This window comes from Ciona intestinalis, chromosome 2 (genome assembly GCF_000224145.3).
Source record: "Ciona intestinalis chromosome 2, KH, whole genome shotgun sequence".
In the NCBI taxonomy this organism is placed as follows: Eukaryota; Metazoa; Chordata; class Ascidiacea; order Phlebobranchia; family Cionidae; genus Ciona; species Ciona intestinalis.
Window position 1 is genome coordinate 800927 of NC_020167.2, and position 19546 is coordinate 820472.

A 19546-nucleotide genomic window follows, 5' to 3' on the forward strand; every position below is an offset into this window, starting at 1 on the left:
TATTTGGATATTATATGTCCTAAAGGTGTCCCATCCACCCCACCCTATTATACCGAAGTTTAGATTCTATTAAAAACTAGATATTGCATCCGCGCATTCAGCACAAGCCACTTCTCATATTTTCTCTCGAAGTGACTTTGGCCGATTTTCAAATATGTTTTCCATACATTTTTTGTTATTATTACACTAGGGTGGGACAACATAAATCACATTTTAAAATCTATTTTTGTGGTTTCCAGTATGATTATAACGGAAAACATGCAACAGCTTTATTTAACAGTATTTTCACAGCTATAAGCGGACGCGGAAAAGCGAGAGATTGCTTCTATTAAAATTGGCGATGAATGAACATAACGATTTTCAGTTGTCGAAAAAGGTGTAGCGGTAAGGTGCTGATTTTGAATGCTGGCTAAATCATATTAAAACTATAAACTTTTTGCAGTTTAAGAGTTCGAGCCATCAGTTCGCCAGATGCCAGACTTGTTCGTTTAAAGAGCGTGCCGTATTTCTCCGCGAGTCATCTTACACTACTATATTTTGTATTAAAAAAACATGAAACGTTATACAGACAAAAATTCCCTTTAAAGTTACGATCTTTCCAGGACGCGAAAATTGTTTTCCAGCTCTACGTCATGACAACCATGGAGGTAGAAGAGGTTCTCTTCTTGGATTGCCTTCTTTATTTCCCCCTCTCCTTCTCTCGTCCAACCAGGAGCGCAGACAATGCACAACATCTACGTCATATCTAATGTCGAGTTTGTTAACAAAAAGCTGAAAAAAATTAGTTTAAATATGATAATGAGAGTGACGTAAAATCTGCCTTGTTTTTGAATTTTACACAAGATTTTCATGACACGTTTAAGCCTAAAATAAATTCTCCTTCAATACAAATATAACCGAAATACTATCATGTTAAAGGGGCATACCAACGAAAATCAAAATTTGTGTATGGATAGATATGCTTAATGTAACCTAAAGGTACTATCAAAGTTTGCCAAAACGATACGGCTTCTAAAAAAACTCGCTAGAGTAAAAAAAATACGCTTGGTTGCGCATGTAAAACAAACGGCCGAAGACTGCTGTTGCGACACTGATCAGAAAGGAAATATGATCTTTAAATCATATAAAGCAGGTCTTTCACGGACCAGCTCAATATTTTTTTATTTACTGTGAACTTACTTTATCCTCGCGTGGCCGGAAAACGACAGTCGTTATCACACTGGTTTAACACCTCGTGCCAGCTTACGAGTTACCATGTATATGTTACTTTGTGGGTGATTATTTTTTGTTTATTTATTTATTTTTTTTATATATCTGGCTGATCATCTGGACAACCCATTAGTGACCTACATATACTATATTATATTCCATTTTAGGTCTATAATAGCCAACAGCTTTACAGTTGTAGCGTACTCTGCCAGTATTAATCTGATAACTACATTGCTCACGAAACAAAATCTGTGAAAACGAAACAACGTTTCTTCTAGGCTTCCTTGGACAATAAAGGCTATATATGAAATTACACCAGTGAAAACTGCAGACATAATACTAATAAAAACATTACTCAATCAGGTCACACGGTCAACAAACAGCGGAGAATGCGCAGCATTTCCTAAACGGTCGTCTATGACCTTTTCAGTTTGTCTTAACATTCCCCCAACCACAGGAAAAGTTTGACACAAGCAAAATTGCATATGTTGGATCGCGTCCGGTGGCCTTACGTTAACGGACGGTTCGCAAGTTTCGGACGTTATGTGTTCAATGTAAAGACGCCGTTGGAAGGCGTCGGACCGAATTACGGTAACGAACTGAAACGGATCCCGTGTACAGCCACCTTAAGTGCGCGCACTCAACCGAGAAGGTCTTAGTTACGCCAAGGGATAAATTATAATGTACGAAAAATAAGGCTCGTCACACACAGCTTATAGTGACTTCAGTTCATTCCAGCCAAGAACATACCCTGCCACCCATGGCCTACTCAATACATTGAGTAGGCCATGTGCCACCATATATACAATAACACATCAATTTAAACGTTTATTTCTTACCTCGTTTCGTTTGGTGAAAGAAAAAAGCGCCGATGTATTAAACACGCATATACCATGATTGCTATAACCTATAAAAAAGAACGATATGATTTTTAAAACCGAAATATATTATTTATTTTAAATTAAATGCTCACCCAAACATTCTTTTTGGTCTACTTTATACATCCATTTAATATAACGGACCAACGTCCAACACTGGAAACCTGGTTTTCCACCTGGTGCGTCAGGTTCGTTATTCAAAGTCATCCAGTATTGCTCGTCAGGACTGAAAACAAAATTTACATATAGTGGGGTGGGGAAAGATGGGACACCTTTAGCACAATCCTGGTCGTGTTTTAAACAATTAACAACGGTCTATGAACGTCGCGAGGACAAGGTTTTTTAATTCTTTGAATGTTCTTTGTTTACTACCAAAATGTACTAGAAAATAGAATAAAAAGATGTCCCATCTTCTCCCATCCTACTATATTATGGAATTAGAAGCAACGATATTATTTAACCCTTGACTGCGTTTTGTTACCAGCAGCGTGTTAACAATAGTCGTTTTAATATTTTTCCTTTTTCCGCTGTTTTAGGTAATTGGATATTTGGGTGATTGAAGAGTTAGATAAAATTGTTTGCTCGTCTTGTTTGGCAGTAAACAATGAACATTTAAGAATTATTAAACCGTATCCTCATGACTCCCATAGACTGCTGTTAATTGTTTAAAACACGGTATTTTAATATTATGTGCTAAAAGTGTCCCGTCTCCCCCCTCCCCACTACCTTTTTTTTAAGAAACTGATTAAACATACGGCACAATGGCTATGTAACAAATTTATACACCTAAACGATTTTTGATGGTATCTAAACTTTGTAAATGTAAATCATATTTTAAGAGCCAAAGGGTGTGTACATAGTTACACACGAACAACACGATTAACGTGTATGTAGACATGATTTAGGAACTATGCGTGTTTCGTTAGGTTTACCTGTAGGTGTCACGTGACCATTCAAGCAACGCTTTTGATTTATTCGTCTTGTAGATTACCCAGTCTATAAAATCTCTCGTGAAAAAGTTGTACGCCAAACTTTTGTTGATGGTCATGTTGTATGGGGGTGGCGGATGCTCAATATCGGTTTCACGCATTTTGGCAGGCTGGCTAGGGTCGGTTGCATTTTCCAATCTGTAAGAATCATAATTAAATATTGTGGCTTGGCTTATAGTACTCTTGGGGTAAGATGGATATATGGGTAGCACTTATAACAATCCCTAAATGTGTTTTAACCAAACAACACGGCTTTTTGGTGGAAACGGTTGTATATGTATTGCTGTAAATATTCGTGTTATCCCGTTCTGTTACCGTAGTTATTTGGCACGTGGGCCAAATTATTTTCCATCAATTTCCTGCTTGATCAAAAGTGTTCAAAATGTACTTTAAAAAACTGATTGGTTGCTCGATGAAATACCTTTAACTTAGCATAGTCGTATAAACTTATTAGTTTAAAAGCATTAGTGAGTGATGAATGATCAAAAGCTCGTCAGTAACACAGTAAGCGGTACCTTGGATTTATTTACGTTACATCGCAAATACAAATAAAAACATGGGGAATATTAATTTTTTTCATTTCCATTAAAAGAACATAAATACGAAATATTTGCACAGCTGGGCGAGCATGGAAGAGGCGAACTTACCGATACACAACTTGTGTCCTTCGTAATGTTAACTTATCGTGAGCTTTACAGCCAAGAATAAGGTTGGTGTTCTTCAGATGTTTCATCTGTTCAATTATCTCCATATTGGTGCGCAACGGTTAATCCTAAAATTGGTAGGTGTAGATTTTCACTTTAGCCATGTAATGTTACGCTGTCTTTGTAACATTGTGAGGACAAGTATGTTTTATTTACTGTGTAGATATCTACACCTATATGATATCTTACCTGCCCACATAAATTAATTAAATACTTCCATCGATATTGTTGCGGTTGAAAGTCAAGTAAATCTTTGAAGCAATTTAAATCTGCTTCCAGCCGGGAAACATGAGCATAAATCACTCTTTCCATGCGCGTTGCCATGAACACGTTGTCAAAGCATTCACTGATTGCAGTGGCAGCTAACTTGGTCGCTGGCGCAGATTTCGCGTCAATGTGTAAACAGTAAACGTTGTATGGAGTGTATATTGCACTAAGTAGCAATGCCAATTGCTGAATTCTGTCATGCGCAAGTATTGAATAAGCAAGTGTGAAGTTCTTCTCTTCTTCATGAACCTGGTATTCCGGCAACATAAAACGATATTTCCTGCGAAATTCGGTACAATTTTCCGACGCTGCTAGATAAATCTGTTCATCTGAAGTCGTATCCGCATTGCGAACAAGGTAATCCCCATCGGTTTCTCCGCGCAGTAAACGATTACAAGTTTCATAGTTTATAGTTTCACGTTTACCGGCCGTGGTAATCTCTTTCAGAGGGAAGTTTGTGCTTGAAAATGTAGCTTCAGTTTCAGAAAATGTATTTGTGACGTGTGCTGGGAGGGTTGTGTCTTCATTGGCTGGTACAACTTGTGTTGGTGCAGCTTTTGTGGATCCAACATGCCTAGCGGGCAAATGTATATTGCTAGCAATATTCGCGACGTCGCGATGAACTTCAAGATGTTGATAATATAGTTGGTATACCACCACCACCAACAATGTTAGATACACAGCTAAGCTGCATTTGGTCAACGAAACCATTTCATCAGGTTGAACTACATTATGGATTCCTTTACGTTGCTAAATAATTTTTACTCCACGGTTTGCTTGTCAGCAATTTTGCTACAAACATCTAAAGTGCGCATAACAACATAAATTTTTAAAGGTACTTGATTTCACTGTACATAATGCCTGCTTTATATGGTACGGTTTTAACGAATTGTTTCTTGCTCAGTTAAGTATCATTTAAAACTAACTAAACAAATTTGTATTAGAATACAAACTTTATTGTTTCTGTCTCTACATTTTTTTGCTGTAACTTAATAACTTATGCTATACCTACTTAATGACATATAACGTACAGTGCCGTACATTCTTTACATTACACTAACAGCAGTACATGTAGGCGAACACCCGTGTCCGCGTCAGTATGGTAGGGTGCGGTTAAATAGAATAGTTCAACGCACGCCAGAGGAACTTTACCTTTTTGTCGCGTCATTACCTGTTATTCCACAACCTACACGAAGAGCATAAAAATAATATATAACAAAAAGTTAAGTTTGCATAAACTGATTAATCATGCCAGACTGCTAACGAATATTTGAAAGTTGCTACGCCTCCACTGCGATGTATGGATAATACTTAAACAGAAAAAAACCTTCAGGTGGCTGCACACCATATTTGTTTCGGTCCGTTTCCGTCCGTGTGCGCATACGCGCGGAACAATTCGGTCCGATGGCGTCTTTAAACTCAGAATCTCAACGTTAAACGTCTGTTATTATTCGTTTATGAGCGCATGAAGCTAATTTGATGTTGTGTAATCTGTCTACCTAGCAATTAAAAGGGGAACCAAAATTATAATTTCTTTACGCAGATAGTACTTACTGAGCTAAAGCTACAATTTTAATATTTCCGAGTCAATCGTCATTTCATTTACTCGTAGCGTTACTGGTTTTTCTCAAACTAAACTTACAAAATCATCATGTGTTATCGCTTCTAGATTTTAAGCTCTTATGGTCTTTATCAGTCTGCACATGTGGACGATATATCCGATAAACTGATAAAACAATGTATAGGAAACGGCATCACATCATTAATCACAATAAACAATTGAACCTTTGATTCAACACATGAATCACACAAAAGCACAATTGGCACTGCTAGCTAACATTATATCGTACGTGGCTCCACGATAAGGGACAGACCATACGTTTTTTGTCCCAGTTGGTAGTAAACAACAAACAAAGAACCTTCTAAGGATATTTGAACATTATAGGCTAAAGGTGTCCCGTTTTTCCCCACCCTACTATTATATTATGACAACTCTGCGGTAAATTCACTTCTAACTTTAAGCTATATACTATTATTAAAAAAAAAATAAAAAAGCTATATACTAAAATCTATATTTAGTAGTTACTGCCAATAATAACATTAATAATTGGAAAAGAAGAAAGGCGTCTGCTAGCTGCAAATTGAACAGTAACAAAGCTTATACACACGTCCCAATAATAGACTTGGTTAATATTTCGTATGCGAATCCAACAAACGTTTATAAATCTTTTTACTGGCTTCAGTGTTTAGCTGACAACATTTATGTATCGTGTGAGCATTAATGTCAAGATACTGGGAAGACCTATTCCACAAATCATTAACATGCGGTCATAATATGACACGTACGTTGGTAAGGTATTCGTATTTGAAAGACATAACGCTCTAAAGTACATGCCTGATATTGTTACCTCTGACTTGGTCTAACGTCTGACACATGGTTGCAAATCGATGAATAACTCGCATGGCCGGGATATGGACTTTAACACCCGACATAGCTTACTGGTCACGCTTAAGGTCGGGTGGGGGGAGATGGGACACTTTTTCAATCTATTTTCTCTTCCAATTTGGTAGTAAACAAACATTCAACGATTTTTTTATAAAACTTTATACTCACGGCTCCCATAGACCATTGTTAATTGTTTAAAACACGATCAGGATACTTAGTTATTATGTGTCAAAGGTGTCCCATCTTCCCCCACCCTACTCTTTGTCTACACTTCAGACCAAACATTTAACGAATGAACCAAAAAGAAATATCAGACATATAAGGTTTATACACAGCCGAGGCAACGACAAAGCTTACCGAAATACTTTTTATACATATAGTAGGATGGGGAGGGATGGGACACCTTTTGATACCATTTTCTCATCCCATTTAATAAACAAAGAACATTAGAAGAATTATAAAAACCTATTCCCACGACCTCCATAGGCCGTTAATAATTGTTGAAAATACGATTAGTATATTTGGATATTATGTGCTAAAGGTGTCCCGTCTCCCTCCACTTTATTATATGTAACAAATACCATTGTTCATCAAATATGCTTCAAAAAGATTCTCGTAAACCACATCCTGTCGATCAGGCTGCCATGCTGCCGTGTGGTTAACAAATCGAAACCACTTCAACTCAGCTCGATAACCAAGAGACAACTAATTTGATGAACAAATGGCATGGACAAGCGAACGAACGAAATATAGTTACGACATATGCGAATTCTATAGAACGAGCAAATACAGTTGCTGTAACCAAGAGTACAGAATTGTGTGATTTCTTGCGAAACTTCTAGATGACCTAGACTGGGAAACGACAATCCGACAACTAATAGATAACCGAGACAGTTGGACTTTAAACACCAGCAAGAGTAACGAAGTCAACTGCAGCTCACCTGCAACCAACTCACCAACACGGGTGTCAAAATATACAAGAGTTTTTGACATTCATTCGTGGTTCTATCGCTCGCTCTAAAATAAACCAGCACATTAAAGCCTAATATCAAATTGAGATGGACAGCATGGCAAAAACAACGATTACAACACCGTTTGGCCTTTTCGAATTCAATCGAATGCCGCTCGATCGAAAAAAAAACGAAAGCCAAATGTTTCAACGAGTCCCTGATGGCCATCATATGTTGCATTGTTTAAACTTTTCCTATATGCATTATGTATCGATTATATCCTCGTTACAAGCAAAACAGAAGAATAACATAGAGAACACATATACGTCATCTGTTTACCCGAGTTGTGGATTATGGTGTTGTAATTAATCCAGCCAAGTGTGTTTGAAAAAAAAACGAACTTGCATTACTTTGACCGATGACCCTTGGTAGATCAAGATGGTATCCATCTTGTACAGGAACAGGTGCTGACGGCAATCACACAATATCCATGTTCACCATCTAAGAAATAATACTGCAACGATGTTTAGGCATCCTGGTTAATATTACCATCGATTTATCACAAACTGCACACACTTGGTGCCACAAAACAACATGCTGAAAACAACGTCAGTCAAGGGAAAGGCGAACTCATCTGATAAAACGCGGCTAAACTGGGATGGAAATACACACGCGCTTTCAACCATATTTATACGGATATCGTGGGACCGTTACATGTTTCGAATGGTTTTCGATAAGTAGTCTATTAACTTATATTGATCGTTTTACGCGATCACCTGAAGCCAACTGATACCTGCTATGACAGCAAAGTCAATAGCGCGAACATTTTTAACAACTGATGGTCATTGCACCTGCAACTGCCGCCCTGACCGCGGTACTCGGTTTGAATCAGAGATGTTCGAACAATTCATGATGCTCAGATGTAGTACCCTATTCGTACCACAGCGTACCATTCAGCATCACCGAACGGTTCGATATAGAGAATGCACAGACAACTATAAAAGCATCTTTATAACACAAAGCACACCTGAACCATGGTCCGACATTTTATCACTCGTTCTTTTGGGATTGCGCACCTGCTTTAACGAGGTTATTAATTCGACGGCGGCTGAATTGGTCTACGGCATCGTGTTGTTTCCCCGGTGGTTTTTTCTTCAGTTGATATTCCCTATACTAACACAACTTTGTCCATTTCGCAATTACGTCGACTCTTCTCTGCACCGCGCTTCTTTCTTCCAATAAAACTTTTTGTTACTACGTGAGTTTTTTAACGACTGTCGTTTTACCGCTATATCCAGTCTTTTAATTTAAACCGTTCTTCAATCTTCGCTACCGTCATCGTAGAGACAAATAAAAGGTATTATAATTGATCATTTACTTGCAACACCTAATATTTCGATATTTCGGGATCTGATTGATCAGCCTATTGTAGAACTCGAAAGCGCACACGACACGAAGTGAACCCATAGAACAGAATATAACTAAGTTACATCATCTTATAGCAAGCTTATTGTATCAGCTATCTATTATTTAAGAACAATTTTATTGTTCAAAATATATCAGGCAATTTGAGCCAAAGCACTGTGTTTGAGGCCAAAGCACTTAAAATGTCCCGGAATACAAGATCAGCGTATGTTGCACCAATCATACAAAATCAAGATGAACAAATTATTATCAAAAATAGATACAAGAAACATGCTTGAAGTGGGATTAACCATTTGCAACATATTTATAAAAGCTGAGCTGTATAGAAACCACCATGATTATTATGACATCACAGACCGCATGAATCATAAAGTTGCAATGTACAACATGATTTGTTTTAGCACAAGTTACAGAAAGAGCACAAGAGTTCAAAGGATATTGGTCAATAGATTAACAATGTAGCAAAAAAAGTTTGGAAGCGTGTGTAGTGCATAGTTTAACAGTGAGCACATGATCTATTGTTGTACCTGGAATATATAAGCATTAATTATAAAAATGTTAAAATACAAATAGATAAACTTATGACATTTATTTATCCTCCTGTGGCAATGACAGTTGTTATAACTCAGGTTCTCTATTTCATACACGACATGCCTGCTTACAAGTTATCGCGTATGTAACTTTGTGAGTGAATGTTTTTTGTACAGTTGACAATTTAAACAACCTAAAATAGAACTCGGGGTTAAAACGACTGTCCGCAAGTGTCTTGCACAAGAATACAAACGCTCGAAATGATATTGGCAAATACCATAAAACATAATATTCTTTGGTGGTATTTGCATCAAACATTAAATATAATATTGTTTGGCGACATTAAAAAGTTTTAATCAAAGCCACACCAATAAAAAAACGGTGGACTTCATCCAAATATATGAAGCAACAACATATAGTTTTACTTTTAATCCAACCATAAACAAGTTGAGTGATTATTCTTAACTTTTTAATTCACTCACCTTATGACTAAATTGAAACGAATGTGATCGAGGAGGCTTTGGGATGAGATTTGGTTCAAAACGCGCTCGAAAGAAAGTTTCTTCATCCACCTGTTGCTTGTGGTGGGGTGGCATGGATTGGGAACGGAAATATTTTACATCCAATGTTTCCTTCTCATTATTTTGATCATCGAACTCAAGCAGAACAGGGTCAACCTATTAACACATTATGTGACAAACTGATTCATTTTACTTGATGTGTTTTTGTGCATTCTCCTGTGACAAGGCAACTTGGGAGTTTTAACATGAGTGTCTTCATTTGCACCATATACGTATTAGCGTCATACACCCCTGAGTCAAACATGTGGTTTATGGGGATAAAATTTTACTACCCAAAAGTAAACATTGAGTTAAAGCAATCAAACAAAAGACACCCATACTCACATGGTAGCAGAAGCGAGCTTAAACTCTCCTGTTACTGTGCTATGTTCCCTTATATATGTTTTTAGTAACAGGTTTATAAAACTGTGTACTTTTAAAAATATAAATATGTTAAGTTACAAACTTGTTCTTGCTGTTGCATCACATGATCATTCGATGCAAATGTTTCATTATCTGGAAATACACATGTGGTGTGAATTAATATTTTATTTTCACATTTTAAAAAGTCATGAATAAACCATGAAACAATATGTTCACCTGTGTTGTGCACGGATGAATGTGCGAAAGTACTTTGTTGTGTATTGCTGTAAAGTAAATAAAAATACATCAGATTGTTTCAAGTTTTCTGATTTCAGATATTTCAGAGGTAATATAAAAAAAAGTGCTTGCAAAATGTTAGAAACAGGCAAACAAAAAATTACCTCGAAAAATTCTGATTTGTCTCGTTGGTTGAACAAGAAGGACCTTCATCCCACAACCTTTGATCTGTAACCTGAGATACAAAATATTTGAATATCATCAATTTTTTCTGTTTACCGTCTATAAAAGGATCAGTGCCCATCATGTTCTACAGGTGTGCACCATATGCGATGGCTTTATACACACCATGCAGTGTTTAAGTATGAAACTTTGTGGTGATGTCAATTTAAACTAACAAAACAATATCATATACCATTTCATGAGGTCTAACCAGTTTTCTGACAGTTTTTAAGGTTCAATTTTGTGAATAATTTGAAAATATGTAATACTAACTACCAAAACAGTGCTATAGTTGGTAAGTGCGCATGCCTCTAACTATGAGGAAATGGGTCAACCCTGTCAGTGCTATCATTGTGGGCGCCTGGGTGTATATGTCCTTGGACAAGACACTTAACGGCAATTGCTCCAACCCAGTTGTAACTAATAGGTTGTCTTAAGCTGGTAATAAAACATAAAAATCCAAAAATATAATTATTGAAGTAACATACATGGTAACTCGTAAGCTGGCAAGAGGTGTATTAACACTCGTGTTATAAGGACTGTGGTTTTTCCGCCAAGTGAGGATGAAGTAAGTTACATTCATTCATTTATTTATTCAACTTACATGAAGGTTATTTATCCTTGTTGGTATAAGCGGTGCATGACTTTCAAGAGTAGCTGCTTGTGAATATTTATCAGAAGTCTTCGTTCTATACGATTGAACCTTATAGATAAATAATAAATATATCATGATTATTACATAATATTTGTTATAAATACAACAAACTATTAGCATTTAATATTTAAGCTAGGATTTGGTTAAAAAGCGCGACAAATTAATAAATCGTATGAAATATTAACTAAAAGTGTTGTCTTATAAAGCTTAAGACCCCATGTTTTATATAATGTGTTTGTAGATTTACATAATCACAGAAGCGTCATAGTCGATCGTTTTTACAAAATATGCTATCGTATATGATTCACTACATGTTTTACACAACATGTCGATGGTAGTTTAACAAGAAATAGATAGCAGTGTCGGGTCATTTCTATTTAGCGGGTCGGGTCATTTCTGAGGTTAGTATGGTGGCAAGCAATTCTAACTAGAGGTCAAACGTTTAAATGTTTATGATTTTTTAACTCAATATCAAACATTTCACAAAAAAAAAGAATAAAAACCTTTTCTAATGCTTTCAACAATTCTTGTGGGAAATGGTGAGAAATCATATTCCCAGAAACAATAATTTCATTAAAATGATTTGCATTGTCAGCATGAAGTGCATAATACTCTACAGATTCTTTCCTGAAATAAAGTTATAGATTTTATTTAAAAAACAGAGGTTAGAGACAAAGATTATAGCAAGTTAGATCTGTTTAACTTGTTAATAGAATGAGGTGTATGAAAACAGACAGTTGTATAGTAGGGTTGGGAAAGATGGGACACCTTTAGCACTTAATATCTAAATATCCTGATCATGTTTCTAACGATCAACAATATTTCATGGTTATTTTAATTTTCTTTGTTTACTACTAAATGAGACGAGAAAATAGAATGAAATGATGCTCCATCTTCCTCCACTCTACTATATAATATTTATGAAGCTGCCCTGCCACATAAAGATGATTATGCAATGATTGCCAATTCATATAAAGCCCAGGGTATAGGCCAATTCGGTAAAACCCTGTTTATCCTTGCTTGCTTGGACATTGGACCCACCCATATAGAATATAAGATCATATATTTAATCAACATAAAATTCAAACAAAAAAGTAAACATGGAAAATCACCTTGAATTGAACCAAGAACTTTGATCTTCCTGTTTACGATATATGACATGAAGTATCTTCCCTGGAGGATAAAGTTTCTCGGCCGAATTACTTCCTTCACCAGTTTCATTGAACTTCTCAGTAATGTTAGACTATAGTTTGAATTTACACAACTTAGTAATTTGTAACTTGGATGTAAAAAAACAAACAAACCATTTCTATATGCTGTGAGAGATCAGCAGAAGAATCTTTTCCACAATGAAAAATGTTTCCGAGAATTATTCTGTACTTTAAATAATAAATATTTTCCATATTAATATTTAAATTAAAACCTATTGACAAGATTATTAAAAAATTGTAACCAGTGAAGGAAAAAAACACATTACAACTTCAAATTTAATCTTGTGTTAAAATTTACCGAACAATTTATTTTTACACAAAATAATAACATCAACAACTCAAAATATTTTTATTCCTTTAACTTTGGAAGTTAAAATAGATTGGTAACTAATATCTTTGCATGGATGATGTCAACACACTCAAACATATCATAGTTGTTTATATGTTTAAGATTTAGTGCAAACATATTTTTGGTTGACGATTAAATGGGGGTAACTTACTTTTGGTAACTGAGTTTTTTTCAACAGGTTGGTAATTTTATTCCGCAGCACTTCAAGTTGTGGAAGGCCTGTTCTAATGACAACATCATTGCCAAGTACAGCAGTTTGTATGTAAACTTTTGAGGACTCCATTGCGGAAAAACTGCACCAAAAATAAAAACATCACAATATATTTCAAAAGTATTCACAGTTGCACAATTACTATTATAAATAACCTGTTAGTGTGTAATAAGCTATTTTATGATATGTGACAACCAGTCTTATACATTATGTCAGTATCACTACACACATAATTAAACCGAAATTCAAAACTAAAATATATGAAATAATGTAAAGCGTGTTTTACAACAACAATTGTTTTTTTTATCGCTATATCCTGTCTTATCTTTTAAAATATTTCTAAATTTTTGCTACTTTAATTAAAGGGACACATTAAGTTATTATATTATATTAAAATTATTAAATGAATAATCGTCCATGCTTGCCTTAATAATCCTCCAGGTGGAGCATAACAATAACATTCAAGTTGTGGATACGTAGGATGTAACATAATAGATAGGATGGCAGCAACACCTGCTCCTAAGGAGTGGCCTGGTAATAAACATCATATTATATATTAATAATATAAGTAAAACAAATATTTTTAATAATATAAATAAAACATCACCCTTAAAACACAAAAGTCTATACTCAAAGTCAAGTTATATGCATCGATCTTTCGTAAATTGATTACAATCTCACTATAATGTTAGTAAAGAATAATGTGAATTAATAGAAAAAGAATCATTATTTACTCGCTAATTACGTGGTTTTAAATCTAAACATATATTCTAAAATTTTAAATTATATTGTCTGGTTAATACAAACGAGCAGCGCAAAGATGAGTTCTATCATCTAGCTTATCCCACTCTCACAAATTAAATGCAAGCAGGACACCCAGGTTAATCTTACTTCTATTATTCCATTAATGAGCGAATACAAATGACGAGTAATGTTTATTTTACTAAGATAATAAAAATGCGATAATTGCAATGTACTGACAATAGGACAATGCTTGGTGAGATTGATGAATGTTTTATTTTAGACGTTCAACATTGGTCTTTCATTCATGCTGATACATATGCAGTCGACCACGCATGATTATGCCGAAGATTAAACTGTCGGAATGCATCTGCATGGGTCTAACGTAGATAGCACATGACATATATATATTTAGATTTGATTTTAGCCAATAGATATAACAAATAGAAATCAAACAATTAAAACATATTAAAGTTTTTAATATATATATATTTTTTATGTATTTCCAAAAAAAGCATTCATTACACCAAAACCAATTTTTGATTTAATTTTCTTTAGTTTTAAAAACTAGAACCGTCAAATTTTGGTGAGGTTTTTCCTATGGGAAATCTAATGCAATGTCCAACGGCCGAAATATTTTTTACCCCAGCGAGTCTTTCCCTGCGTTTTTTCAGAATCTGTTTTTTTTTACCTTCGGTGGTACCCTTAGATCACATTTGAGCATCTATATTTATATGCAAATAGGTATGCCATTTCAAACTTGTTTTTGTTAACTGAAGAACATATTCCATACAAAAACAATACTAATGATCATGTACAATGGAAAGCGAAGTTCATTTTCACAATCCAAGGTATAATAATACATTTGTGAGAATCAACAGTTGAACTAATAAGTCAGTGTGTATAAAATATGCTACAGTTAATTTTTAACATTTTTTTCAAGAATAAACAATGTTTGCATGTGTTAAAATATTTCTAAATGGCTTTTTTTGTTATTACCTGAACAAATGTACATCTGCTTAACCTTAAGAGTAAATGTGGTAATATTATCAAATAAAGTTAATCAATTCCACCTAGCGCTGTTTCATGGAATAGATTAGTTGTACATAAAGAAACACTCTGCAACTAAGGTATTTTTCGCACACTTTTTTTACTATTAAAATAAATCAACATAAATGACTTCTGTCTGTTAGGTGTAGCGACCACGCTTATTTCCTTCCAAATAAATGTAAACATGTTTTTAACTGTAAGCAAGTTTTAACAACTGTTGTTTTGTCACTGTATCCTGTTTCGTTTAAAATATTTCTAAATCTTCACTACCGTAATTAAACATACAACTAAAGTTACAATTATTATTATTATCTTACCAACAAGAATAAACTTGTAATTGACCGATTTACACGAAGAATGAAAAACCTGAGACAAAATTTCATCCTCCACAAGTTTTGCTTGAATATAACTAGCGCAGCTCACAATTCCCTGAAATGAAAATACTTTTTATTTTCAATATTTGCATTAATGGGCTGGGGCGGAGTTGGGACCTCCGCCATATATAATTGAAATGACACAGTCAACGTGCAGTATATTTGTAAACTACAACCATTCTACTCTTTTTACCAAATCTGTCTGTAGTATTTATTAACAAAACATATTTAATATAATAATCTTATTCTTGTATTAGTATTAAATTAGACCAACAAACCATTATACCAAAACAACCAACAAGCATATGGTTATGAAAGTAAAGCAATTCTGAACACAAGTACACAAGTAGTTACTTTATGTCCCTTCCATGTCCCATCATTGCCTTCAACAGGAATAGAGATGGGAGAAGCCACGGCATCAGTAAGCGCATCAAGCTCACTTAGTGTTCCACGTATCGTTAACACAACCGATCTTTTGTTATGATCAATTGCAACAAAAAAGGGTTGTTGGTAAACCTAGTTAAAAAGTTGAAATAATATAATATATTATAGTACTGTGGGGGAGATGGGATGATGGGACACCTTTAGCACATAGTATTCAAATATCCTGATCAAGCTTTAAACAATTAACAACCGGTCTATGGTAGCTGTGGCGATACGGTTTTTGTTTGAATGTTCTTTGTTTACTACCAAATGGGGTGATAAAATAAATGAAAAGGTGTGCCATCTTCCCCCTACCTTACTTTATCTTACAAAATACAATAACAATGTTTAAAAAAAGTCATTGTACACAATGTAGTGTAAAGCCTATACTTACATCATTATTCCATGAAATATAAACAATCTCAGTATCTTGAATATAACCACTATCATCAAGTGACAGTTGAACCACGTTTGTTTTACAATTGAAACAATGATCACCATATGTCAATGGATAATGAGAACTCTGGTTTGATAAACAGCATCCATTGTGACCACACCTGAAATATTTATTTTAATTACCAAGTGAAACATAAACAGGGCATGATTGTGTAATAAATAGCATAGTGTCTCCTCCCATCCAGAAAGTCGTATAGTTTACACATAGCATAGATATACAAATATACCAGTATATATACTTTAATTCTGCCAAGAGTTATTAATATGTTACCTAAAAACGTTCTATTACTTTAATGTTATGAATTTAGGTAAACTATGATTGATTACTAATTGGATAATAGTAAGATTAATTATAAACTGATTACTTGGGCTATAAATAATGTTTTGATAAATAGTTTAAGTAAGGAATTGTGTAGATTATGATAAACAGCTATAGCAGCCTAAAGTATTGTGTGGAAAAAAACATAAAAAATCTCAACACATGTTAAACAAATAAGGAATAACACGTCACATACAATGACAACATAGAAAATAATTAATAGTCACATACATATAACACATTATATTCGTAAAACATGTTATATTATGCTGATCGATAGAACCATAGATTTAAGATTACTGTGTAATTACACAAATGATGTTAATTCATAGTAATTTCTTAGAATGATTGAAACCTAATGTAAATTAATCGGAAAAGTAACAATAACAATAAACAAATAAAGTATTATCACCATTATACTTAAGAATTGAATATTTTATACAATTCGGAATTAACTTTGAAATGATATAACTTGAATAGTTGTTTTTAGAGTGCATATTGTTTGTAAACAATGGACTTCAAAGCCAATGTGTTGTATAACCATTTTTTTAATTTTAATAATTTTTATTAAAAACTAAAGTTTTCTTCACTTAAACAAGTAGCCAAAACCTTCAAAAAGCTCCCAGCGTTTGAATTTTGTTTCTCAGTTGAGCACAATAGAAAATATTATGCCTTTCATAAAATTCTTGGGGTCATTAAAGTCTCATAAAAAATGAATTAAATGTTGACAGAAGTGCAATAAAGTGCGCTCCTATGTTTACTTTTGTCTATCTTATGAGCACTGTAGCTGGTGGAGAATTAAAATGAAACAAACTTTGACAAAAACCAAAATATGAATGACGAACAATACGTTATAAGTTATAACAGCCTTCAATCATGAATAAAGAATGGTAAACAAACTGTAGACTAAATCTAGATTAACTAGTTTGTATTAAATGAATGAATGTAACTTACTTTATCCTCGCATGTTCAGAAAACGACAGTCATTATAACACGGGTGTTCATACGTCTTGTGCCAGTTTACGAGTTACCATGTATGTTACTTTGTGGGTAATTATTTTTCAATATTTTTAGTATAGCTATAATTTGGACAACCCATAAGTAAACACTGGGTTAGAGCAATTGCTGTTAAGTGTCTTGCCTAAAGACACTTACGGCCACAACGATAGCAGCGACAGGCACTTTCCCACAGCGCTGGTACATTACTTAATTCAGATAAATAATGATTCTTTATGCATGTAATACTTACATGCAGCTTTGTGTCATCTTACAAACTCCGGTTAATGGATTGTAGATGTAATAAAACAAGGGACCATACGAAGCAATCGCATAGTTGCAATAATACATCTGATCGTGATAGACATCCAGTTCAACCTTGAAAAATATCTTTTTGTTACCGGGCATATGAATATGATGGCATCATTATGCGTGAAAAACAATGAAATTATCATTCAGTCTTATTGTAATTGTAATCTCTATGAGCGTTGATAAAACAGTTGGAAATACACTATGTTTTTATACCAGATGAGCTGCTAAAATAATATTTAATGTCACTTTGAGTAGATAAACCAATGTATTCATATACCTAGAATTTAAGTGTATCAACCACATCCACATGTGTGATGTTAGCGGACATGAGAATAGAGATGATCCAATGTTTTAGCACCCTAATTTTAAATGTCAAAAAGACTTTACCTGGCTTTTATTATTCCCGTAAATATAGGACATTCAAATGGGACACAAAAAATAAATTACAGGTATAACTGTTTTAGATAGACTTCTCTATCGTCCAGCAACAATTCTTGAACAACAGTTATGTTACATTTTCAACATAAACACTTACCTGGTTTGTGAGGTTTAGAAATAAAGATTGATCCGATACAGGATACTCACATAAATATTCTTCAATGCTATCTGACTTCTGTATTTGTGAATTTAAATAAAATTAACTGAGTTGAAATAATAAGAAAAAAAACAAATAGTTGAAATAATAAGAAAAAAAAATCATTTTTGTATTTTTGGTAAGTACCAACATTTCATTTTATTCAGATCACATTTTCATTGTAAAACAAAATGAATTTGCCATAGTTTCACGTTTACAATATGCCTTGTGTAATACGTAATAATAATAAAGTTAAACAAAATTCAATAAAAAAATTTTAAATAAAATATGACTTTTCTGTATTATTCCATTAAATATGTACATTTGTACCTTTATTTAAATATATACAATTGCATCGTATATATGTATTTAAGTCATCACTTCAGTATATTTGACTGAACTTACATGAAGAGTCCTTAGTTTACGAGCTACTTTTTGTTCCTTTCGAAGTAATATTAGGCCGGCAAGAATGTCAGAAGGCACTAAATCTAGATCGCGGAAGAATTCATGAAAAATATCGGCAGCTTCATCCAACGCGTTCTATAAATAATGGAATATTGCAATACTTGTAAGTTGTAACTAACTAAGTATGCCTTATGTTATAACCAAGTGTTATGACATATATGACTTATGTTATAACCAAATTTTAAACATACCTTTACATCTGCAACAATTACCTTGTTTAGATTTGCAGTCTGCACATTATATTAAAGGTCGATTTTATCAATTTAAATTGAGTTGTGATTGGTTGTTACATAAGAAGTTAAGCGATTCATAACAATCAAAGTTGTTCTACCATGTGTGCTACCGTGTTGGCAATGGAAACATCATGCTTCACAAATATTGAATGTCTTACACAGTGGCGCAGCCAGAAAAAATAAAGGGGGGGTTTAATCAATAAATTTCAAAAATATATTTTTTTAATTTTTGTTAAAAATTATATATATATTTTTTATTTTTTTGGTTTCAAGGGGGGGGGGGGGGGATCGCGACACCCCAACCCCCCTGGCTGCGCCACTAGTCTAACATATAGACACATCAGCACTGGAGTTTTAGCATTAATTTTTCACTCAAGAAAACCAAGTCTATAACTA

General features: G+C 34.1%; 2 protein-coding genes and 2 non-coding genes across 4 annotated transcripts in view; all 4 read right to left on the minus strand.

Annotated features, from left to right (window-relative positions):
- Positions 1–206: 206 nt before the first annotated feature.
- On the minus strand, positions 207–5483 carry LOC100175723 (N-acetyllactosaminide beta-1,6-N-acetylglucosaminyl-transferase-like). The gene is given in 6 exon segments (XM_002128313.4): positions 207–771; positions 2049–2116; positions 2183–2313; positions 3020–3214; positions 3724–3848; positions 3970–5483. Coding segments are annotated over 6 exon segments (1449 nt in total). The 5' UTR covers positions 4759–5483; the 3' UTR covers positions 207–630.
- A 2103-nt stretch (positions 5484–7586) lies between these two features.
- Positions 7587–7640, minus strand: mir4199 (microRNA 4199). Its single transcript, NR_048936.1, has one exon. It is a non-coding gene; the product is annotated as a microRNA 4199 (primary transcript).
- Positions 7641–8801: 1161 nt separating this feature from the next.
- The window catches only part of LOC100178042 (sn1-specific diacylglycerol lipase alpha), a 29624-nt gene continuing 18879 nt past the window's right edge, over positions 8802–19546 (minus strand). Inside the window, exons 3-19 of the mRNA XM_026840810.1 lie at positions 18858–18992; positions 18414–18491; positions 17820–17944; positions 16190–16352; positions 15727–15888; positions 15316–15427; positions 13633–13738; positions 13148–13289; positions 12741–12815; positions 12549–12679; positions 11940–12063; positions 11386–11484; positions 10724–10794; positions 10560–10606; positions 10426–10475; positions 9882–10076; positions 8802–9395 (exon numbers count right to left, since the gene is read on the minus strand). Coding sequence (XP_026696611.1) covers positions 9384–9395; positions 9882–10076; positions 10426–10475; positions 10560–10606; positions 10724–10794; positions 11386–11484; positions 11940–12063; positions 12549–12679; positions 12741–12815; positions 13148–13289; positions 13633–13738; positions 15316–15427; positions 15727–15888; positions 16190–16352; positions 17820–17944; positions 18414–18491; positions 18858–18992 — 1827 coding nt within the window. The 3' untranslated portion in view covers positions 8802–9383. The remainder of the gene's footprint in view (positions 9396–9881; positions 10077–10425; positions 10476–10559; positions 10607–10723; positions 10795–11385; positions 11485–11939; positions 12064–12548; positions 12680–12740; positions 12816–13147; positions 13290–13632; positions 13739–15315; positions 15428–15726; positions 15889–16189; positions 16353–17819; positions 17945–18413; positions 18492–18857; positions 18993–19546) is intronic.
- Positions 12685–12740, minus strand: mir4023 (microRNA 4023). The gene has a single exon (NR_034417.1). It is a non-coding gene; the product is annotated as a microRNA 4023 (primary transcript).